Source organism: Oreochromis aureus, linkage group 14, assembly GCF_013358895.1.
Source record: "Oreochromis aureus strain Israel breed Guangdong linkage group 14, ZZ_aureus, whole genome shotgun sequence".
In the NCBI taxonomy this organism is placed as follows: domain Eukaryota; kingdom Metazoa; phylum Chordata; class Actinopteri; order Cichliformes; family Cichlidae; genus Oreochromis; species Oreochromis aureus.
This window is the reverse complement of record NC_052955.1, coordinates 678,665-703,361: the sequence shown is the minus strand read 5'-3', so window position 1 is coordinate 703,361 and position 24,697 is coordinate 678,665. Positions and strand designations below refer to the sequence as shown.

At 50.0% G+C, this 24,697-nt stretch overlaps 1 protein-coding gene across 2 annotated transcripts; it reads right to left on the bottom strand.

The window, feature by feature from the left end:
* Positions 1 to 2,068: 2,068 nt before the first annotated feature.
* Positions 2,069 to 21,421, bottom strand: lrch3 (leucine-rich repeats and calponin homology (CH) domain containing 3). Of its 2 annotated transcripts, XM_031758999.2 has the most exons (20): positions 21,109 to 21,420; positions 19,493 to 19,637; positions 18,909 to 19,035; positions 18,719 to 18,824; positions 17,073 to 17,209; positions 16,888 to 16,997; positions 16,707 to 16,800; positions 16,246 to 16,351; positions 15,678 to 15,823; positions 15,403 to 15,458; positions 15,278 to 15,323; positions 15,092 to 15,205; positions 14,955 to 14,999; positions 14,306 to 14,359; positions 11,727 to 11,757; positions 11,531 to 11,644; positions 11,356 to 11,447; positions 11,145 to 11,282; positions 10,999 to 11,076; positions 2,069 to 6,204 (listed from the first exon to the last, which is right to left on the bottom strand). In XM_031758999.2, the coding sequence occupies exons 1-20, from the start codon at positions 21,347 to 21,349 to the stop codon at positions 6,043 to 6,045; spliced, it is 2,142 nt and encodes a 713-aa protein (XP_031614859.2). In that variant the 5' UTR covers positions 21,350 to 21,420; the 3' UTR covers positions 2,069 to 6,042. The 2 variants fall into 2 exon arrangements, with proteins under 2 accessions (XP_031614859.2, XP_031614860.2); XM_031759000.2 differs by lacking the exon at positions 14,306 to 14,359 and having other exon boundaries at positions 21,109 to 21,421.
* Between the last annotated feature and the right edge of the window lie 3,276 nt (positions 21,422 to 24,697).

Genomic DNA, 24,697 nt, shown 5'->3' with positions numbered 1-24,697 from the left:
ACATATTCAGTAATGTGCATATACATATATTTGTACTCAGATTCCCATTCTTATATTTTGCTTGCTCTTATGTTTCTTGTATTTTGCACACCTCTGTTGCTTGTGAAGCTTCCACACAAGAATTTCATTCGCATGTACTGTACCAGTGTACCTGCACATGTGATGTGACAATAAAAGTGATTTGATTTGAAATGACATTGAATTAAAATACAAATATTTGACTTTATTGTATCAATAAGAGGGCGGACTTGTGACTGTGTGGTGATTGGTCTGAACGGCAGCGTTACCTGTTTACCCAGAACTCCAACGTTGATTACAGTCTGTTTTCTCTGAGCTTCTCCATCAGCTGTCTCACCTGCAGACACCTGAGGTCTGCACTATGAAGTAGGATTGAGTCTTATCCGATGTCACCCCAGGAACAAACACCATTCCCCAGAAACTGCTGATGTCCTTTGGCTGCCCAGCGACAGCGTGAGGTGCTATCACCCCTGTGTGTACGCAGAGCTGCACGGCTCCACTGCCTCAGGAACGCAGAGGCCCTCATCTCCAGCTACGACCTGCTCCATCTGCCGCTATCAGCAGGAGACACCAGAGCAGTGAAACTCAGGCTGAGGCCCGGCTTCCGTCTCATAGCCTCCACAACACTAAATCCCACCCAGCAGATGCTGTTGTGTGCAATATGTTTTTGTTGTTTAACTAATGCTTTACTTTATGTGTATATATTGACCTTTTTATATCCTTTACTGTTTTGCTCTTCCTTTCCTTTTCATACTTTGTTTTGTTCAGTAGTGCAGGGGGCGGAGCCTGATGTCATTGTTACAATCAAAGCACACTTTGGGGTTCCACTCATGTCATCATCTAAGATGGTCATGATGATGATGATGATGGCAGACTGTGCAGCTCCCCCCGCTCCCATCTCCACACACACACACACACACACACACACAAGCTAATAACTGATGGGATGTCTGTTTGTTACCTGCTGCCATAACAACAAGATGATGTCATTATATATTCTTGTTGTTTTCAGTGATGTATATTTTTCTTCTTACTGCTCCTATGTTGTCTAGTAAAAGCTGCTTCTTTCCCTGGCTCTTGCATCTTCAATATAATGATGAATAAACACTCATTAATGAGGAAACCATAAAGTCACTCTTTCATCACAAGAGCGTTTGGAACAGCTAAAATCATCAGCTCTGTTTCACACCTCGACATTGAAAGATGATCCATGGAGCTGGCAGTCAGGTCACCACCAGAGGGCGCTGTGAGCTGGAACAGCCTCACATTAAAGCAGAGCTCTGCTTCGTCTCACAGTGAAGCAGGTGAGTGAGGCTCAGGTTACACGCCTGCCCACTGACACGTGAAGTCTGATCAACACCTCACTCCTTAAACAGATGACCTTCGTCATCAACATCATCTTCATCAGGGCTGCGCCATCGCTCCTTACCAGCTGACCAGCATCTGAACCTTTCAATGACCCAGTGAGCTGATGATGGTGCCCTCTCTGTTCTCACCTGTCATTAATCTCTCTCTTCCACAGCATGTCTTTATCCTGTCTTCCTTTGCTCACCCCAACCGGTCGCAGCAGATGGCCCCGCCCCTCCCTGAGCCTGGTTCTGCCAGAGGTTTCTTCCTGTCCACTGCTGCCAAAGTGCTTGAAGTTTTAGGCTTAAAGCTGAATTTAAATAAATGTGAAATTCAGAGTCAAGGATTTGGGAGGTGTGATTATTGCGTCTGATAAGGAATGATATGACACCGTTTAAAGCAACATGTTACCTGGGGCCTCAGAGCTTCCTGTGAGGACACTGCTGCACGTACTGTAATAAACCATGCTGTTTAATAACACCCTCACTCCAGGACACTGCAGCATCAATGGGAGCACACACTGCGTGTCATTAAAGAATGTAAAGTCAGACTGTTCTTCATAAACAGCCCTGATGTGACACGTCGTAGCTCGTCCAATGGAGTCATGAATACTTTCAGTCATGAATCGGTGTTATATTATATTAGATGGCACTTCCTGTCCCAGCGCCCTGACCCGGGAACAGACTTGCAGACGTGACGTTCATCTGTGACAAATATTTCTACTTTATTCACAGAAACACAAAAAACCACCAAGGAGAGAAAAACAGAAAACATAGGAAACATTTACAGTATGAACACAATCAGCTGATGGCGTTCTCGTTTTTTGGCCACATGTTTTTCACCACTTCCTGTGTGTGGTGTTGACACAATAAAAGCATCAAAGCCATACTATAATATTTATTTTATGACTGAAACAGCAAAAACACACGAGTGGAAAAACAGCCGCCCATCTGACAGCCCGTCACGTGACCCGCTGCTGCCACAAGACGAGCGCCTGAAGAAGAAAACATTTGTACATCATCACCTGTCTGAAACCTCTAAGCCGCCTCACCTGTCCCATCAGGTTCACTCAGGTCTCAGGTGAGTCCACTGAAGATGAGCTGATTGGTGGAGGTGGTTCAGGGGCGGGGCCCAGCCTGCTTGTCATAATTCAGGTTGTTCAAGTTGTGCTCTCGTGCTGAGACTTCAGCAAGTGTTTAGTGTAGTGTCAGCATGCTGATGTCCTACGCCACCTGAACACAGCACCAGCCCCTTTTACTCATCTTTACAGTTTAAATTAAAAACACAGTCTTCTCCTCCGGTCAGTGAAGCAGCAGCAGCTCAGATACGTGACATCACTGTACACAGAGGCCATGCCCACTGTAGGACGGCAGGCTCACTGTGCTGCAGTTCCTCTAATGTCCAGCAGAGGCAGCAGTGAGTCAGCCCCACACACGTTTACAGCCTGATACACAAACTGTCCGGCCCATTCATGACACCTGTTTGCATTATTAGGGGCGTGGCTTCTGACTGAAAGGTGGATGGTGACACAGGCGGCTATAGCTGCTAGCAGTCTGCTTCACCTGAACTGCACCTCCTGACTGTGTTTGTGCAGTTGGAGCCTTTTGGAGCTCCAGTTGGAGTGAGACGCTAAGCAGGTATCGCTTTGATCACTGTTGTCAGGACAAACTTTTATAAATAAAATTACAGTACAGCAGCGGTTTGCTTACTTCACTGACAGGAGAAGAACCCCCCCATGGTTGCCATGGCAACACGAACATCTCTGTTGTCATAGTAACACCCAGGTTTCGGCCTCATATACAGAGCATCATCAGTACGTTTCTATTTACAGGATATAATTGTACACAACAGTCGGGCCACCTTTACAAGGTGAAAAACGTCCCAGCATGCAACAGAAACCACCCGATCACCCTCATCTGTACATGTGACAAAGGTCCGATCAGGTGATCACAAAGCCAGGTCACATGATTGACCTAAACCACAGTGACATTAGTAAAAACTATACAGAGACGACATCCTGCCATTCAGAGTTCAGGGTTCAGACATCCTCCTCTTCATCAGCGGCAAGATGAAAGTGTCCACCATAATAAGGAAAGATGGAGACGAACAGAGCCGAACCGAACCACACTTTGCCCTCGCTGCTTCTTTTGGGCTATTATTAACTGTGAGCAAGTAGCTCACAGGTGGGTGAGCGGCAGAAGAGTGGCCCCGCCCCCTAAAGCAAAACTAAAAGCATAAAAAAAATAAATAAAACTAAAACTAAATAAACTTTAAAAAAAACAAAAAGGAAAAATAAATAATTACTTTGACAATATCAGTACTGGGCATGCTCAAACCCAATACTGTAACATTAGCATTTAGCAATCATGCTATAAACTAAGCCATCGTCGACTGTTTTCAGATTAGAAACAAGCTGTTAGCTTCACCTGACTTTATCTTAGCTACCCTCTGTGGTTAGCTCGACATAAGAGTACCATTAGTGTTAGCTTTCTTTACCAGTTAGCCATGTTAAAATAGTTTCGGAACACTTTTGAAATGTCAGTATCTTTCAAGCTGTGTCAGATATAATATTAAGTAATGTAATCTAACAGTTCATAAAGTTAGTCTTATTATAGTCTTACGCAGAGTTAGCAGAGAGCCTATTCAATTTTAGATTACTGCTTACTCGTTAGCTTAGGCCACTTCCTAGCTGTAGTTCATGTTAACTCTGAACTCATCACGATACTTTTATAGCTACCTATTTCAAGCTAGTCTCCCAGCTAGCAGCTAGTTAACAGACTGCTACGCCTCTCTCCCTGCAAACATGACTAGCATGATCGGCGTGATTGAACACATTTATTCTGTTTTAATAGTGTTAGCCTTAACAGTCAGTTACATTTTCAGACTGAAGCAAATCCAGAATCGTCACGGTTAGCAACGGGTAATCTGGGAATAGTTTTATTTCTATTATCATTTTAAAGTAAGCACACTCATCTTAGCCAGGTCACAGATAGCCATTAACTGTAGCTTACAATAAGTTTATCTTTGCCAATATTAACTTTAAGCTATATTAGCCACAAGATACATTAGTGTCATTTAAACAACAAAACAAAACTGCTGTTAGCTTCCGTTAGCCCTTAGTAGCATTGCAACTTTATCTCAGTGTGAGACAGGACAGTTTCAGGTTTTATTGATCAATCAGCTGTTACTGAGAACATTAAATACTTATCTTTTTTTTTTTTTTTTTATTAAAGTGCTTTTCCCTTTCTCACTTCCTGTTTCTATGGCAAATGTTCATGTTAAACAGGAAATTCAGTGTGTCTGCAGCTACTGGGAATTATGAGTTTTTTTCTATTCCTTAATCTGTGTGATGTCACAGAGAGAAGCTCCACCCATCTACTGTTCAAGTCTTCTGCTTGTGAGATGCAGCCAATCAGAATAAAGCACGTTTAAAGGTGGAGGAGCTGAACCGGCTTGTGTGAGACAGCGGCTGAGCTGAGGCTCAGGATGACACGACTCACGCTAAGCCGCTCTGTGAGAGCCAACGTTGGAATGAGCAGAACGATCCACCTAACAGAGTTTTATAGTTTTGAGTCTTCTGTGTTTAACACGGGCTCAATAATTACGCATATTAGTTTCTAAGCTCCACCCACACAGGTGACCGACTGCATGTAAAACCAACGTCACACAGATGTTAAACTGCACGGATTCACAAGAGAACCTGACAGGTAGAATAAACCAACTCCCCCTTTGCCTCTGGGTTATTTTTCTTTGTTCTTACATCAGATGATCATCTTACCCTCTTTACCTCAGACCCAGGGGTCAAAGGTCAAAGGTGGTAAGCTTTTATTTTTTCGGCTTGTCACACGTGGAGGATTTTCTTTGGACCGCTGCTCAAACACAAGCAGATGTGGCTTCATGGTGAAGGCACTCATTATTATCACTTGTAACAATCAGCACACACAGGTGGAGTAGATTAGCTCTGCCTACACCAGGTGCAGCATTAAAATCTGGTCACATTATTTGTCCCTTCCTTTCTGGTCTGCTCTGCGGCGCTGTGAGATGTGATGAGTGTAGCAGGTCCAGAGCGAAACCTCCACCCGTGAGAGGCTGATTTCTAACAAACCTTGCAGCGAGAGTAAAGATCAGTTCAGCTTGGCTCGTCTCCATCACTGCCCATCAGCTGCTCCCTCACCTGCAGAGCGACGGCACAGGTGGGATGGAAGCCCATTTCTGCCCACAAATGGAAACACACTCGCTGCAAATGTCTGAACGTTTTAATCTACTTTGTATTTTGGGGGCACTGAGCCTTTATTAGTCAGCAGAGAGCGGGCAGGAAGTGGCCGTGGGGAATTGAACCCGCACCTCTGCAGTGCCTGAAGGTCTCACATATGAAATGTTTTTTGTTTTTTTTCCCCCCATTCAGACATGACCTAAAATATTCGATTCATCTTTTACCTTTTTAAATTCATGTCAGCCGAGGTCATTGGGCGGCGCCCCCCCAAAATGGGCTTCCATACATACAGCACTGACCAATAGGAGCTCAGACCCGTCACTGTGGCGTCATGTCGGTGCCAGCCCCCTCCTGCAGGCTCTTCGGACACTTTCTGATGACATCATGCGGGCTGAGAGACGCTGAGCTCTGATTGGCTGGTGACTGGAGGATGACTGCGCGTGTGCAATGGGGTGCAAATATGGCTAGATGGTGACAGACGGTCCTGGTGGGATTGATGACGTTGTGGCGGTCGCCGCGGTGCTGGAGTGTCGGGGCGGGGCCAGGTCGAGCAGAGCGCCGACAGTCACGGCCACCTGGGGGAGCCCTTGCTCCTCCAGGATGTGAAGAGGAAGACACAACTGACTCTGCACAGACAAACACCACAGAAGAAGACACAGCGAGGGGCAGGGGGAACGGATGGAAAACGAAATCAACAGGTAAAATAACTGAAACCATGGCAACGCAAAGATGAAAACAAGAAGTGGCAAAAATGATGGAGGAGGAGGAAACAAGGGGCGGGGCGTGCAGGTGGGAGCAGACAGGTGAGAGAGCTTTGAACAAAAGGCTGTGGACCAAAGACGGGAGCAGAGACAGAAGGAAGCAAGAGGCGGATGGGAAGTGTAGTGCCACAGTGGCAGAGGTGTCGGTTTTGAGCTGGCTGCCATCAAACATGTACAGATTTAAACTCCAACACGTTTGCACGGTGACGCACCAATCAGCACACCTTCCCCACAGCTAGGAATTGTGGGAGTTTAGCAGCACGGAGGTTAATCGGTCACCTGACTAACAATAACCTCTGAGTTTAGCTCAGCGAGGCCTGAAAGCAGCGACTGCAGCACAAATGCGTCAGGAAGCTCAGATCACACACTCATGCTTACAGAGAGGGGAGTGCCCCCTGCAGGCACTGCTATATCGTCATCTTCACAACGCGCGTGCTAGAAGCTCTGCTAAGGTGTCCTGGGCCACACCTCCACACCAGTGGACCCACTGCAGTGGCAGGAGCTGGTTCCCACCAGGACACCAGTCCAGCGTCGGTGGTTTGCAGGCGAGTATCAAATATGAGATTAACGTGCTGACATCAGTTTACACCTTGACTGTGTTACCTGATGTCAGGTCTCTGTGAAGAGGATAAAGCAGCCATTGCTCTGGCATCGATGGAACAAACCAATCAGGAGGCAACGACCTCCAGGTGACTTTGAAAGACAGACAAGGGAGTCGAGCGGCTTTACTGAACTTTATTGATGGAGCTCTAAAGGGAACAGAGCAGAGGCACATGTCTACAAAACACTCAGACACATCCTCATCCTCACTCTTCATCGTAGAACAGTCCTGTCCTGTGTGAGACCCCGGCTCGCTCTGGCAGGTCGGAGCCACAGGAAACCCACCCATGTTGAGGCCCTCCCACTGCAGCACTGCAGGATGCCTCTTTGTTCTTCTTGAGTTTCCACCGTCACAGACATAAGAGCGATGGTGAGGCCATCACAGGTCAGTGTCGTGACCCTGCTGGTGCACCGCAGCCTCTGACCTCCACCCTCACAGGTGAACTGGCTCACTTGACTTTGCTGCAAGTCCCAATTTGGGCGAGGTCAGCATCACTTCCTGCCTGCAGGGTTAGCGACAGCATAGCTAACTCGTTGCGCAGCACTAACTGGCGGTGAGTGTGAAAGATGTAACGACAGACATGGCGGTGAAGCCTGTGCTGGGGCGTGTTCACACCTGCAGTTGGTTTTGTCTGTAAGCTCGGAGAGTTCAGTCTGCTCATTGGCCAGATGTGTCTGGGGTGGGAACAACAACAGTGAATACAGGAAGTGTGCGAGGAAACTGGGAATAGGGGTGTCCAAATTCATAGGCTGCGTCCTCCTCAGGACCCGGCCTTCGCGGTCTACGTGGGCCGGGTCCTCAGAAGACCGAGAAGGTCAGAAGTGAGCGACTGTGAAATGGGACGGTCTAGCCTTCAGATCTGCGTCACCGCTGTCTCGGTGGAGTTTAATAAACTCAGCCGTCTGCTCCTTGCTATCTAAAATATAACAGGACACTGGAGTAAACTCTCGACCGTCTCACACGTCTGTTTATTCAGCTGTGTAAAAACTATAACTTTAATCTCAGCCAAACCGATTTACTCAGGAACAAATAAAACACTGAAAAAGCCAAACAACAACATTTTTAAGTTATCTAACTGACTTATATATCATGTTTAACCTGAGTAGCCAAAGACCGCGGGGGGCTGAAAACGATGATTCGGGAGTCCGCTGCTCTTGCCGGCTCGAGTGACCATTGAACCCCCCCGCTAGCTATCGAGCTGGTGGGTAACAGACGTCTCTGAAAAAAGTCGGAGCACTTTTGCAAATATGCGATTTCTTGATAAACTGAGCAGACATTTGAAGTTTACACAGCTACATTCTTCGCCTGAAAATATGTTAAAAGTTTATTTTGTGACCCAGAAAGAATAATAAGAGTAATATTAAAACTTAGTAGCTTCCGCCATTGTTGGAAACTGGAATGCTGGGATAGGTTAGGCAACGAAGGAGTCACCCAACCCATCCTTCAAATCAAGGGAAATGAAGGACACATTTGTCTGCTGCATTCGGTCTATGAATTTGGACCGCCCCTTTAGGTTCATCTCCCAGCTCGCTGCTAGCCACACCGCCCTGTGCACACCTACAGTTCCACAGCCTGCGTGGCTACGGCACATTTTCTCAGACTGGTAACGTCTAGCTTGGATCGCGTTCACGCCGTAAACCAACCGCTCTGGAGGTCATTTGGTGCGACTCGGTGCGGGTGTTTTGGGTTATACCTGTGTGGTATCACTGTGTTCACACCTGAACAAGCAAATTTTGCGCACAGAGAGAGGGGGAATCGAACCCGAGTGCAAATGACTAAACAGCGCCGCAAGAGGCGGGGACTTGTATTTTTACAGTTCCTCTATCAAACACAGAAGCTGATCCCACCTGTGACACCAACAAACAATAAATAAAAAACTAACCACACCTACCAGCGCCAACCGAGGACTCAACTGACCCACGATGGGGAAGTGGAGGCCCCAAACCCACCCACAGCAAAAATCTCCAAAAAATCTCAGCGAACAGAAACAGGAAGTAACAGTTAGTTCCTGTTTGAAGGATCCTGTTGCAGCTCTCGCTGCTCCTGCAGGTCTTCACCTCTACAGAAACACTTCGAGCAGTGAAACCAGGACGAGCCTGGCTTCACCTGCAGATTACGTGCTGACCCTGCACACCTGTGAGGGTAGCTGCTAATTCTGCAGTGGGAGGAGTCTCCAGAGCCTTGGTCCAAGTGACACTGAAGGTTCGTACGCTTCGACCGGAGAGCCACGCGGGAGGTCACTGCAAGCATCAGACCACAAGTGAAACGCTGATGTGGTGCTCAGAGGTCGTTTCCAGGGAGATGCCGACTGAACACTTCAAACAGTAAAAAAAAAAGGAACGTAAGGCACGGAGCAGAACGCCAACAGGCAGGAGGCGAGCGTGAGGGCGAGCTTTGGGGGATCGTCCAGGTCCGACTGAGGGGCCACATGGTCCTCTGGCTCCAACACTCGACTCTGCTGTGGCTCACACCTTCTACCTCCTCCCTGGGCGGAGCATCAGTCACACCTGGAGTCATTTAAAGTCACTCACGTTTACACCTGTAATCCAGTCTGAGGTCACTCAAAGGCTCACGGGGGGCTGGATGTTCATCGTTGTCAGCGTGAGCAGAAAAGGTTTCTGTTCATCAGCGAGGAGGCCGCGACACGCACACCTGTACTGGTGATGTCAGCAGCCACCTGCAGCTGTCCTCCACATCTGGAGGTCAGGGAGCAGGGCGGCTCCAGGCCACAGCGATGGATTCAAAGACAGCGCCCGCCCTCTCGGTCGCCTCCCATCTGCTGGAGACTTTCAGGCCGCGTCAGAAAGACTATCCAGGACGCGCCGCAGGGAGGAACGATGATTTCACAGCCAATGGGAGAGCAGCTTCCATTTGATTGGCCGATGACTGATGCTCTAACTTGAGTGCGTGTGGCGAGCGTGGCCCTGCGCTGATCTGTGTCTTCACCTTTGACCTGAACACGTCTACGAGCCTCAGGAGCAGCGTCAGGTCCCGCAGATGGGCGTGTCTACAGACTAGGCGCCGCTGCTGTATGCGTCAGGAGACAAGACGGACCAATCGGAGCCAGGCTCTTTTCCTCGGCCCAGTTTTTGTGCTAAACTAACGTGACCTGAAAGGTGGCAGTACTGCGACGGGTCCAGGGTATTACTGTGGTGAACGGAGACTCTGAGGAGGACGTCGCTGGGATAAATTCACGCCCGCTACATGCAACTTGGCGGGATCGTCCTCGGCTCGCTCGGCATCAGACGTGCGGCGCCAGGTGCACGTAGATGGCACACAGCACCGACATCACGGACAGGTAAAAGAGGGCGAAGCCGGCCAGCTGGACCTGAGGGGACAGGCTGACCAGGGGAGGAGCCATGGAGAGCAGCACCTCTACTGTGGCATAAACCCCGCCCCCTTTCCCCTCCAGGACATCGCCCACTGAACAGAGACTGTCCTGAGCGCGTGCGTGTTGGGTGAGATGGACACGGTGGAGGAAGAACAGAGGAGAGACGCACGGAAGAAGGAAGGGAGCGATGAGAGGTGGGAGGATGACAGAGAGGAAGAGAGGCGTTAGTAGAAGAAGAAACTTCAAACTCCACCATCAGTCGTCCAGCCTGATTGGTTTGTGCTGCGACAAGCTACAAGATGCCTGACAAACTGGAGACGATTATAACCAGCAAGGACACGCCCACTCTGCCGCGTTGTCCCCCACGTTTCACTCCGCTTACACGCCGTGGGCGAGGACGCGGCAGGGTGGGCGCTGGGCAGTCGCATCATTTAGAATAAACCGCACGTGTTCATGAATACTCAGCCCCGCCCCATCAGTCACGGCGGCGTTGCAAATCGGACTGAGGTTTAATGACAGCGTCGGCAGAAGAGGCCGAACCCGGGCTGAGGCCGTGTGTCTGAAATCTCTGAGCCGGGGTCAAAGGTCACTCTTAATAAAAACCCCGGCGGGCCCTTAGCGCGTCGCTCGACTGTTTCATTAAAGGCGTCGGCTCGTCTGGCAGGAGGACTGATGGGAAACATTTGGATTCACTGTCGTTGGTTCATCGCTCAGGTGTGCATGGTACCTGTGGGACTCCGATGCGGCGACACGCCTCCAGGAAGTTCTCCACGTTTCTGCGACACTTGGCCATGGTGAGTTTGGGCTGCGGGCAGACGGGACCGTCAGCGGGGCACACCTGAGCGGCGGCGCACAGATTAACACTTTACTCACCACGGCGGGGGAGGGGACGTGGATGCTGGGGACGGACCGCGGCCTCACGTGATTGGCTAGGTGACAGAGAACCACGCCGTCCGTCAGGGCTGCTCCCAGGTCGCTCGGCAGTGACACTTTGAGACGAGCCTCGATGTTCTGGAGGGAGAGAGAGGGCCGATCAGTCACCTGTGAACAAGGTAACCCACCCCAGGTGAGTCCAGGTACGCACCTTCCTGAGCTGCTCCACCACCTCGACATCCTCGCCCGCAAGAGGAGGCGCGGCGGGGGCCTCCTCCTGGCTCGGAGGAGCAGCGGCGTCACCTGGAGGACAGAGGGAACAGCAGTCACACAGAGCACACCTGACAGGTGAGTGAGGCTGAGGACACACCCCCACAGGACCTCACCTTTTCTCTTCTCCTCCCTCTGCCCGAGGCGGAACAGGAAGCTCTCTGGCCGCAGACTGGGAGTTCGACAGGAGGCTACGCCTCCCGAGCTGGGATAAGACGGCGACTGATTGGCTGAAAGAAGAGAAAAATCCAGGTGTGAGCGTGAGTCAGGCAAACACCGGGGGGAGGGTCTTCGGTAAACTGTCGGTCTTACCTGTAGGAGAGAGGGCAGCTCGGTCCTCACCCTGTGGGACAACACAACACAGTCACACACCTGGACACACCTGGAGGTCAGTGCGAGCCAGCGAGCTTCACCTGGGCAGGCTGCTCAGGTGTGTCAACGCTAATGATGTCATTTCAGGTAAAATACTGATGAACATTCAGTGGAATCACTCAGATACTCTTCACAGATACATGTGACTGAACAATAACAGCTGCTCTGGGGGCGGGGCCGAGACCACTTCTTTCCTGAAACAGTGAAATGACGTCTGTAACTTGGACATCCTGCAGTGGACACCGGGCCTCATTCACCGAACACGCATGACCAAAACCACACACACGAAACATGAACAGCCTGACAGCGAATTGCAGTCATTTCTCACTTTAATGAGAAACTTGTTTAGCTCGGGGCAAGCGGAGGGAAGCCACGATGGCGTAACAGAGAACGCCAGAGGACACTCGGCTTCCACGGTTTCCACGGCAGTGGTTAAAAACACTGACTGAAACACGGCGAGACTCATGGAAAATCGAAAGAAAAAGACCTGAGTGCTGACGGAAAGAGAAGGAGGAAGTCAGCGGACAGGCAGCACCTGACAGACGGCCGGTCTACGATCGCCGCCGTGTCCAACGCCGTTCGGCCCCGTTAACATCACATCATCATGTTTGTTTTGGTTTGTCAACTTTTTGGAAACTGAAATGGACAAAAGAGAAACGACGTGCAGCGAGACACCTTAAAGGACCGTCCCAGGTTTGTGAATGAGGCCCAGTGACACCTGGTGTTGGTAATGAAATACTGTAAAGACAAACAGCTGACTCCGCCCCCTAGAAACTGCCTCACTCTGAAGGTCAAACATGTGGACACAGTGCAGCATGCACGGTGCAGTACCTGCAGCAGACAGGAGGTGGCGCTATCAGAAGCGTGAGAATAACAGCCGTCTACAGACAGTCCAGCCACAGACTGAGACACAGACAGACAGACAGGGGGAGGGGCCAAATAAAAAGAAAGGAAGAGCAGTGATGTCAGTGAATGTTGCGTCCAGCAGGGACGGACACGTGGAAGGCGTGTGTGTCACCTGTCTGTGTGAGCCAGGTCGCCTCTTTATCGTGTTTGTGTCAAAGTCGATCTCAAACACCAGGACACACTGACACACAGACAGACACGCACACAGACAGGAAGGAAGGCGGCGAGGGCGGAGATGAAAAGAAAGGGGGAGGAGCAAACTGAGGAGGAAGTGAAGATGAGGAAAAAAGAACAAGGGGAAGAAGAAGAAGAAAAGAAGAAGTAGTTAATGCAGAGATTCAGGTGTTAGTGACGTGCAGGTGCTTTCAGCTCATCGTCTGTTTCGGTGAATTTAAGCTCCGACAGCTCGCCAGGTTTAGGAAACGCTTCGCACGAACACAGCCTGAGCTCAAACTTTACCACCTCAGTCTTTCCACAGGAAGTGCCGATGCTCACGGGACACGCCCACAGCGTTAACCACCTCAGGGTCCAACGATTTCAGCTCCAGTAAGACGATCAGTGTTTGTTCTCCTGGCTGTGACAATAAAGTTTTTCTAAGGATTTGCGAGCGCCCCTGTCACTGTCGGTGACATTTAGAGAGCAGTGAGGTCAGCTGACACGTGATGCTACAGAAGCAGAGCGGCCGGACATTAAACTAAAGTTCACACTGAGGGTCTCTGATGGGCGGAGACAAACATCACCAAGTGACAGGAAGTAGATGTTGAAAAGAGACCAAACTGCACCTGAGAGAGTAACCGCTGCTGCTCGGGTTACTCCTGAACCTCAGCGCTGCGCTGTGAGCCAACTCTGACCAGCACGCGCCGTGTGACCCTTTATAGTACTATAAAGGGTCACACGGCGCGTGCTGGTCAGAGCATGTCATCACCACAGTCACAGCAGCCAATCAGAGCTCAGAGGAGTAGATAGGAAAGGGGTAAAGGAAGAGGATAAGGTGGGTGTGGGGGACAGGACAGGTGGTGCTGGGTGGGGCTTTGAGGAAAGGTGGACAGGTATTCATGCTGATTCAGTCCTCAGAATCCCTCGGGTTTGTGTTCTTTTTCAAAATACGAGCGCTCTGCTAACACAGACTAACACGGCTCCAGCGCGAGAAGATCAGATCGAGCGTGGGGTCAGAGCGATCCACAGAAAGAAGCACGTCTGTCTGCGTAACGCTAAAACGAGAGCTCGGTTCTCACCTCGACCTTTAACCTTCATTCAAGATTGTCACTCAACTGGAGCTCCTCCGTGTCACGACAATCAAAACTTTGACCGTGGCGCCGGTTCACGTGGTTCATACAGCAGCGAGAAGCCAACCACGAGATGAAAACACAGAAAACTAACCCGATAACCATCCACGTAAAACATATTTACACCGAGACGAGTTTCACATGCTCGAGCCGAGACCACAACACTGAGCAGCTGATAAATATATTTACAAAATAACAACACGATGAGGAAACGTTCAGTATGGACGCAGTTTAACGACCTCCTCCAAACGTTTCTGCACACAAACCCGAGCGATCCTGCTTTGAAAATCAGTTAGTAGCTGTTGGGGGGCGGGGCCATACTCTTACCATGAAGAGGGCGGAGTCGTCTGTGTGGGTGCAGCGTCGGGAGGGGTAGACGTTCTGAGCGCACAAACAGACACCACAGACACACAAACACATTAACAAAGACCAACATACAGGTGAGAGCGTGGCGAAAGAGGGGTGTGGTTTAAACAGGGGCGGGGCTACACTCACTGTGCGAGCTTCTAATAACCACGATTAACAAATGGATTGTTACCTGCTGTCTGAGTCGTGCAGCTTTACCTTTTCTGTCAGATATTTGGGAGAAAAGCGATTTTCCACATCGCTCCCATGTCAGAGGTCAGAGGTCATGCGTGTTTTGCTCCACAGTGTAAAACACGCTCTGCTCTTAGCGCTGATCAGATGGGACAGATCAGCAAGTGAGGGAGCGGGAGTCGCTCTGGGTCTCACAAGACGGACCTGACCCCGACAGGATGACCCTTGACCTCCACATCTTCATTTATCTTTGTTAGACGTTTGAAAGTGAGCGCACGTGCTGCTAAAAACCGACCAACTATTATTACAACTAGTATTTTTACATCATTTAACAACACCTGTCAATTATTTACCTGTTCACAAAGAGGTACACACACACACACACACACACACACACACACACACACACACACACACACACACACACACACACACTCACCTCTGTGTCAGGACTGGACTTCGTTGGACTCGGAGCTGCTTTATGCTGAAAAACATTGACAGAGTTTCGATCGATAACAGCTGATCAGCGATCAATAAAATGCCATCACCTGTTAAACTGGCGACTACCATTCGCACCTTGGCGTGTCCGCTCATGTTGTCCCTCTGCAGCGAGCGGTTCTTCTGCCGCTCCTCGTCGTACCTCATGGCAGCGAGCTGCGCCTCCCTCCTCATCCTCTCCACGCCGCCTCTCTGAGGACACAGACCGTCAGTGCTGCCGCAGCTGTGCTCAGCTTCTACCTCACAGGTAAGAGGATGCCTTACCTGTCCATGCGAGCCAGATGCTGCCGCGGCGCTATCGCCTACACCCCTGAGAGACAGGAAGTGGCACAGTAAGCCAAACAGGAAGTGAAAAGGTCAGGTGGGATAAAGGTGAGCGAGGACCGTACCTGCTGTGTCTCCTCGGGTCTTCCATCCTCGAAGAGCCGCTTTTCACAGGAGAACCCTAAGCACAGAGACAGGAAGTCACACAGGGTTTTCATAATAAGATTTTACACCATCTGTAATTATCAGTTTGCACCTCAAACCACCGACAGACTCGACCTTTGACCTTTCAGGAGTCTGTGTAAAAAAGCTTACTGTAAAGACTGTAGTTAAAAGACGACAAGCAATTGTGGGGTGAATGTGAGCCGCAGGTGTGACTTCCTGTGGGCGGAGCTCTCACCTCTCTGGTGATGCGTCTCTCGATGTAAGCCATGAACTGAGAGCTCAGGCTGGTCCTGTCTCCTCCCCCGCGACTCCTCCTCCCCTCCTCCTCCTCCTCCTCCCCCGCACAACTGTCGATGAAGTCAATCTGCTCCAACTCCCCATCACACACACACACACACACACACACACACACACACACACACACACACACACACACACACACACACACACACACACACACACACACACACAGAGGAGGAGATGATCCAGAGGAGGAGCACCAATCAGCTCCATCAGTCACCACATGCACACTCTGGATTCTGATTGGCTGACAGCTGTGGAGCGTTAACTTCGAACCAGCTGATGGAGAGGTCTGTACAGGTGACTTCTACCTGTTTCACCTGTCCCAACCATGAGCCACGACACACTGATCTGAAACGATGACGCTGAAGCAGTGGGAGCCAAATTTCCACTAACACGCTCGGCTTCATCATCCTCATCATCCTCAGCAGTGTGCCAGGCTCAGGTGTGTTTGTTTTACCGCCTCAATCTCTAAACTGATATGAGATCAGAGAAATGCTCACATGTGCCATTAGGCAGCGCCGCTGCTCCTGCTGCGCCTCCTCGCTGCCTCTGGTCTCGGCTGATCTCGGCCACTCTCTGCGGCAGCTCCGACAGCTCCTCTGAGGCCTGGACAAAGGAGACAGCGCGGTTTCTGCAAACGGAGCTCGAGCAGGAGTGAAATCAGCGACTCAACACCAGCAGGCTGTGATGGGTGGGTTTATTATTCTGTGGGTTGGCACAGCTCTCTGATCGCTTAGCAATGCCTGACGGGCTCGTCCTGGTGTGAGCCACGCTAATGACACTGACGACACATTTATCAGCTACAGCACAGTTCATGTAAAAATCCTCCACTGTTACAGGTCGGGGGTCAACATGGAGGAAACGCGTCGTTGACTCATTAAACTAAAAGAAAACAGAACATCAAGGCTGCCGTGACGAAACAGTCAAACGGTGCGTGTTTGTGTCTGCGTGTTTGTGTGACCTCGTTGCTCAGCCATCTTTTGTCTCCGCTGTCGACGCTGTTGAAGCCGGAGTCGAGCGCTCCGTAGGGACGCCCGGGGTAAAGCTCATCCACACTGATGGGGCAAAGTGAGAGAGTCAAAGGCTTTTATTGTGAAAGAGCAGCAGGTTTTGTGTGTGTGTTCGTGTGTGTGAGCACAGACCAGGAGCTGAAGGTCAGAGGTCGTCTGTCGTACTCGGGCAGGTCCGGCGTCGTCTTGCTGGCCTCCAGATTCAGGTACTTAAATATGTGAACTTTCCCTTTAATGCAGATCTGCAGACAGGAAGCAGACATTAGCTCTGAACCGACACCTGCAGAGGGACCCCTGCGAGGTCACTTCCTGCATACCTGAGCGGGCGGGGTCTGCAGCGGGTTGTTGTCGAGGACGATGGTCTGCAGCTGCGTGAGGCGGCGGTAACAGACGGGGATGGAGGTCACTTTGTTACAGGAGAAGTCGAGACGCACCAGAGGCAGCTCAGCCAGCTCTGCAGGGACGACCAATCAGATTACTCCACGAGCCATCACGCTTCACTTCCCAGGTTTGACAACCTAATGACTCAATTATTCTATTCTTCCTATGCATCCATCTGTTCTTTTCCACTTATCAGAGTGCTGGAGGGGTGGAGCCTATCCCAGCTACCATAGGGCGAGAGGAGGGGCACACCTAATTACTAATAATAATAATAATAACAATAATAATAATAATGTAAACTTTATTAATCCCCCTACGGAAATAAGTCCTCTGCATTTAACCTATTCACTCAGTGAAGCAGTGGGCACCAATCCAGCGCCCAGGGAGCAGTGTGTAGGGACGCTAGCTTGCTCAAGGGTACCTCAGGGAAGTCGTTGAGTGGATTTGAAGCCCCGACCTTGCGATCATGGGGTGACCCCTCTACCTGCTGAGCTATCCCTGCCCTGGACAGGTCGCCAGTCTGTTGCAGGGCTAACAGAGACCATTTGCAGTTCACCTAACCCCACTCACTGCCCGTCTGTGGACCGTGGGAGGAAGTCGGAGTGCCTGAACAGACCCCATGCAGACACGGGCCCCGCCCACATGGTGCAGTGGAACCTAGGACCTTCTTGCAACAGTACTAACCAACGCGCTGCGCTGAAAACCCTGAAATGATCGGTCCGTTACCCAAAGTCACGTGACCGACTCGCTGCCCTGGCAAAGCATTCCTCCCTCACAACGGCCACTAGTGGACAGTCGGTGGTACTGCACATGGCCCATGGCTGCTGGGGATCCCCACTGCGCCCATGCAGCTTTATCAGACCCCTGAACGTGACGTGGAGTATCGCCTCGCACTGCTGCCGGGACTGACCGCAATGTGTGGTTTTGATCTGGGTGGGTAAAGGAGTTTAAACGAGCCGCGCTGACCGCCGAGATCTCTGTGGAGCGGCAGCGATCGGTGCGATTTGCCATTCTGTTAAACTCGAAGACGTGCAAACGACTGCTGTACTGTTTTTACCTGCTGGGTGGGTGTGTCCCCGTAGCTCTGACGTCAGGTGAAAACTGTGGATCGCCTGTTCTGGGATTTTACTCCTCAGCTGTAAAAAACCTAAATCTGACTCGCCGTCTCAACTCGCTCAGGATTTCACAGACGAGTCGAGACAAGCAGAGAAATGTGGCGGCGACTGAGCTGTGAGAGAGAGCAGCTCTTTGGAAAGATAACAGGAAACGCCACCCGTCTGCACGTGCACAAGGAGCTTCACGCTAAACAGGAGCACCAGACTCATCAGTGGGTTAGTCTGATTTGAGCCACGCCCTCTGCCGCGGGCTGACTGACAGCTCAATGAGAGGAGCTTTGATTGACAGCTGGATCCGGGTGTTTTATTCCAATTTAACCTGCAGTCATTTATCAGGGCCTGAGTCGGCTGATCGTCTGATACAGAAACAATAAGTGATCAATAAGTAACAGGGAGCGCAGACTCCAGGCTATGAATACAGCCATCGCCATTGTTTCGCGCACGCGCGTGCGTGTGTGTGTGTGTACCTGGTGGCAGTCGGACCAGGTGGTTTCTCCTGATGTTCAGGTCTCTTAGAGCCTCCAGCTGACCCACCTGAGCAGGCAGAGTCTGGATCTCGTTGCAGCTCACATCCTGTGGGTGATCAAAGATAACCATAATCAATAAGCGCTGTGATTGGCCAGCGAGGATGCTGATGTGCGGCGTGAGAGGACCGACCAGCTCGGTGAGGTGCCTCAGCTGACCCAGCTCCTCCGGCAGAGAAACCAGCTTGTTGTTGCAGGCGATCAAAACCTTCAGAGGGAGGCCGCAGACAACAGGGGGCAGCACCGACAGCTGGTTCCGACTGTGTTGAGGGGCATTGAGAGAGGGGCGGGGTCAGAGACACAGGCATCCAGCTGTCATCGGTAAACGTGACAAGTGTGCATGTGACAGAGAACAGAGGAAGAGGACTACGAGACAAAAGAGAATGAGACGAAGAAAAGATGAAAACGGCACAAAAAGAAGACAAGAAAGACAACAAAGACCAGAGAGGAAGAAGGAGAGGAGACGTTTCCAGGTTCCTTCTGGTCCTGCTAATGAAACCAAAAGTGAGCTTCATAGTTTCCGACCAATAAAATCAGAAGCATTCAGGCAATCGGTTCAGTGAGCAGCACCCACAGGTCACCCACAGCAAAGCACGCCACAAGGTGAGGACATGTCTGAGGACTTCCTGTTTGGTGCCGTCTGACAGAGTGTGGAGCTCGTAATACATGAAACAGACCTGAGGCACACAGCTGCACAGGTGTGTGTATGTGTGTTACCTGAGGTTCAGGTAGGTGAGCGCCTGCAGGTTGAGCAGGCCGTCAGGCAGCGAGCGCAGACAGTTCTGGTACAGGTTCAGACTCTCCAGAGACACGAAGAGACAAACCTCAAGAGGAAGCTCCGACAGCCGGTTACGAGACAGATCTGCGCACACACACACACACACACACACACGGTACAGGTTAACCTGAGATCACACACACGTGTTCCTGAGCAGAGCTTCAGTGTCCTCTCACATACAAACACAGAGCTCAGAGACTGATCAGCAGCAGCTTTAACATACTGAATGAAGCTGCTGGTGACCCGCGCACATACGGAGCTCACACATGCAGGAACATAACCAACCTCCGAGGGCCGCAGGGCCCCGAGGGTTTGAGGGAACGCTTGGTATCTGCCCACTCTGGACACACAGGAATGTGAGATACTCTGAGATAGGCGATGTTGTGACTGTAAAGCAGAGATACGGAGTGAGCTGAGGAGGACCGCACTGAGGTCGCTGAGGATCATGTGACCATGAAGCAGCTGTGAAGCCTCAGCTCAGAGAGAGGAGGAGCCTGGACAGGTATGGCTCACAGAAACCGCCTCTGCCCTACGAAGCATTTGTTATGCTGAGACAATCCTGCAAGCAGTCTCCCACCTCATCCAACATAAGTCTGGTCAAGCATCGCACCTGGGCGGTAGTACTCACTCAGTTCCTGTCACACACGCGAAACACTCGTGTTTGTTTGTTTCCGGTCTCGTGCTTCCCGAGTGTGTCCAGGAAGATGACGAAACCCAATCAAACACCTTAAACTGTGACGTCATTGCAGGTTACGTACAGCGAATATCGGTTTGGGTGTAATTTAGTGTGAATGAAATGAGCACGTGCAGCATCAGCATGGCGGGTTTCGATCAGCTGATCGACAATCAATGCTGTTTGTTCTGTGCATTTGTTTTCCTCGCCACACCGGCCCGGGTGAGCGGAGCCGCCTCTGGGTCATCCTGGCTCGTTATCTAATCAGAGACGAACAAAACAAAGCCAGCCAGGTGTGTGGTCACCTTTGGGCCCCGTCTCTGACTTCAGCCCCCCCCCTCCCGGTGGTCAGGCTCCCCTCGCCCTGGTGACCCCGCACACCTCCTCCGCAGTGTTTACAGGGTGTCGGGGGTAGAGCTAACATGCTAACAAACAAGCTGGCAGGTGAAGCGGCACGAGCCGTCACCTCTGAGATCAGGTGACAACCTCTCAGCCTCCCCGCGGTGAGCCGCAGTGAGAGACGTTAACCGCAGCCTTAAACCCAGCGGCGGGCACCCAGGTAACCGCGCTAACCCTGCTAACATGCTATCTAACCGGGCTCAGACCCGAACCGTCCGGTACAAAAAGCCTCTGCCGGCGGGCTCGGTCCCCGGATTCACCGTGACTGCCTGTCCGCGCCGGTACTCTCCGCTCGGAGAGCCCGGTAAAGGCGGCGGAACCCCGACACAGTGCCGATTTATGGGCTCCATGTTTGTCACAACACCGGCCTGACGGTGTCCCAGCCTACCCGCAGCCTCAAACCCGACTTCCCTGAAGCAGTCCGGACTAACGCACCGCCCGCGGCCCTCTCTAAACGGCCCGCCGCCGGTGCGTTTCACTCACCGGCCCTGGTGGTGTCGGTCAGGTCGTGGTTGGCGGCGCTCCGAGGGAACTCCTTCAGCTTCCTGCCGCTCAGGTTCAAGCTCCCGGTGGCCGCGGCTTCGTCCAGCGCCCGGTCTAGAGAACGGTTCCAGGGCGCCGGGCCCGCTGGGCCCAGTCCGTTACTGTTCCCGGTGCCGCCGCCCCCGACGGTGAAGCTGAGTCCGGCGCTGTCCGCAGAGCCCAACAACACCGAGGCCGCCATTACACGCTCCGGCTGTTAGCTCGGTGCTAACGGCTAACTCCCACCCTTAAGTCCAGGCCGGAGCATGCGCACTGCGGCGCTGGACAAGAAGTCGAAGCGAGCAATGCTGTAGTAGAATAGAATAGAATAGAATTAGTAGAATAGAATTACTAGTATTACTAGTACTGCAGTACTACTACTTTAGTACTGCTATAGTGCAGCTGTAATACTACTGTAGTATTACTAGTACTGCTGTAACATTACAACAGTATTATGTAGAACTACTGGCATCACTATACACTATACCACTATATTTTAGTACTAGTGTAATACTACTAATACCACGGTAATACTTAATACTACTGTTACATTACTGTAGTACCACCACCAGTAGCGGTTTTAGATACGGGCGACACGGGCGGTTGCCCGGGGCGGCATCGTGATGGGGGGCGGCATCACGGGCATCGGCAAAATAATAATAATAAAAAAAAAATGCTCGTACTCATGCTGCCCCGACGGCAGCCAGCGCATATTGGGAATGTCATAGGCACCGATCGGTTTTCTATCGCCCATTTGCTGGGAGTAAGGGCGCCCTCCGTTTGCGAGGTGCGCCTGCTGCTTGCGGCACAGGGAGGAGAGGGCGGGGCGGCGGGGGATTCTCTGGCTGGCTGGAGCAGCATCTAATAACCAACTCGCAAAATAAAACAAAATAAAAACAAAACAACAAACACGAAAACACCGGACATTATGATACAGACTTATAATTTGCACCGATGTTTTTTCGAAATTCTATACACGAAAACTGAGCGCGAGAGCCCTCGGTGCGCCTGCGCGCTGCTGAAGTCAAAGTAAACTTTATTGTCATCTCTGCTACATACAGTCCAGTATATAGAGAGACGAGACGACGAGGCTCCAGTTACAGCAGTGCAAATAAACGAACAATAAATATAAGAAGAGTAAGAAAATAAATATACACTTTAGGACTCGGGGTAAAGGGATCAATAACAATTAAAATTTATAATTTACAGTTTGAGGATTTAAAGTCTCACATAACCCGTCGAAAGGGAGGGGCCTGCTGCTTCCAAATAGAGCACATTTCATTCATAATGTTGTAAATCCAAGCCCATTATGTATTCATGATTTGAATCCTGGGTTGTGTGAAATCCCAGAAATACACCCTAGACCAGGGTCTGCAACCTTTACACCCAAAGAGCCATTTGGACCCGGTTTTCACGCAAAAAGAAAACACTGGGAGCCGCAAATACTTTTGACATCTAAAATGAAGATAACACTGTATATATTGTTTTTTACCTTTGTGCTTTGTGTGAACAACTAAGGTGTGTTGCTTATGAAATCCATGAAGTGCTACAGAGAAAATTACATTTCATTTATGTAATTAACACATTTTGAACTCTTAAAGAAATATAACAAAAGGAAAGACACCCAGCTGAACTAAAATGATCCATGTAGCAAACAAAAACTGTTGTCAGCCGCCACCCTTATATCGCCTTTGGGCTGTTGGAGCCTTGACCTGACTCTTAAAAATAATTGGAAAAAAGCACTATGCTGCTGAAAAATGAAAAATAGATATTTGCAAAATTCTGCCTAAATATGTATTTTACCTGGTTAATGCGCGGCGGCGGGCGTGGTTTGCAGCGCCGCTGCAGGGGAGGCGGACGCACCTGAGCGACACCCGCAATCACGCCTCGCTGCCTTTACGTCTGCGCTATCTGTGCTGTTGTGTTGTTGGTGGTGTATGTTGGGCTGTGAGCTGAAAGGCTACAGCCGGCTGTATGTACAGCAACCGTGTGTGTGAAAAGTGCTCAATAAAGAGATGCTCAAAAGCATGCTCATGGAAACATCGTCGGGTCCGCCGTGATTTGTTTACAATGGGACTTCTGCTCCTGAACCTCTGCGCACAGAGTCCGCAAATCAGGGCTATACGAAGTCAGTTTACTCACGGTGTTTGTCTTTAACATAGTTCACGGTGGAGAACAGCTGCTGACATAATGTGGATCCGAAGATCCATAATTGGCCTACCTGGGGTTGAAAGTCTCGATAAATGCACCGCGTTTCAAGCGGGTACACCGGCTTCTGCTAATGTGACGCTTATTTTGACGATGAAAAAATAATAGAATATAATTTTATTTTTATATTTCAAAATCACAATAATCTTCCAATTTAGAACTACGAGTTAAAAAGAACTAACATAAATAAAATACACTTCAGCTAAATACTTCTAATTTATTTGCCCAAACCACGCTGGAGCCGCACTTTAAGGACTAAAGAGCCGCATGCGGCTCCGGAGCCGCATGGGTTGCCGACCCTGCCCTAGACAAAGTTAATCTGTGAACTAAGGTGTAGGTCTATTAGGTTATGTTGTGGTGATCCTCTGGTTGAGGGATGGGTGTTCATACTGGAGTGCAAAATTAAAACCAGTGGAAGATGGACAAGAAAAGTTCAAAGCCATCAGGTCCTCAGTTTAGAAAAAGAGAAAAGAAGAGGAGGAGAAACGAACAAATGATACAGGTAAGCAGATGTGTCATTGGATAATGGCAGGTCATCCTGAAACAATCAGAATCAGAATACTTTATTAATCCCTAAGGAAATAATGTGGTTACAGTTGCCCCAAGAAGAAATGGTAAAAATAGTAACAGTAACAGACTAAACTCCAAACAATACATTATGTTACAGATTTTAATATTAATTAGTCATTGTCAATTGTTGATTTGTCCTGTTCTCATTGTATGATGAATTATGATGGCTGTTTAGTAGCCGTTTGCATACTATGCATACTCTCTCTCTCTCTTCATATGTGTGTGTGGACAACAGTTTTATGTTAATGTACAATCCTTAACATGTTTTGTGTGTGTGTGTGTGTGTGTGTGTGTGTGTGTGTGTGTGTGTGTGGCGGGGGGTGGGGGGGGGGCCAGAGGGAGTGTTCACCAGGGCGCCAAACAGGCTAGGACCACCACTGACCACCACAGTGACACTGGAACAGAGAGCCTGGCGAGCAGTCACAGTACTGCTGAAATACTGCAATACTCTTGTAAGATTACTGCTAATCATACTGTGTTCTGATTTTTTGAAGGTGATCACTGACAGGTATTTGAACACGTGTACAGCAATACTACAGTTCTTATTATAATATTACTTTTGTAATACTGCTTCTAAGGCTGTAATACTACAACAGATACAGCCCAGTGCTTTGTATAATACTGCTACTGATAGCACAGTACTATAACTATTCAATGCAATAATACTATTAACAATGTAATACAGTGCTTATAACAGTATAATACTGCTGGCATGCTACCATACTACTGCTAATATAGCAGTAATACTTGTTGTACTACTGTAATTTCCAGC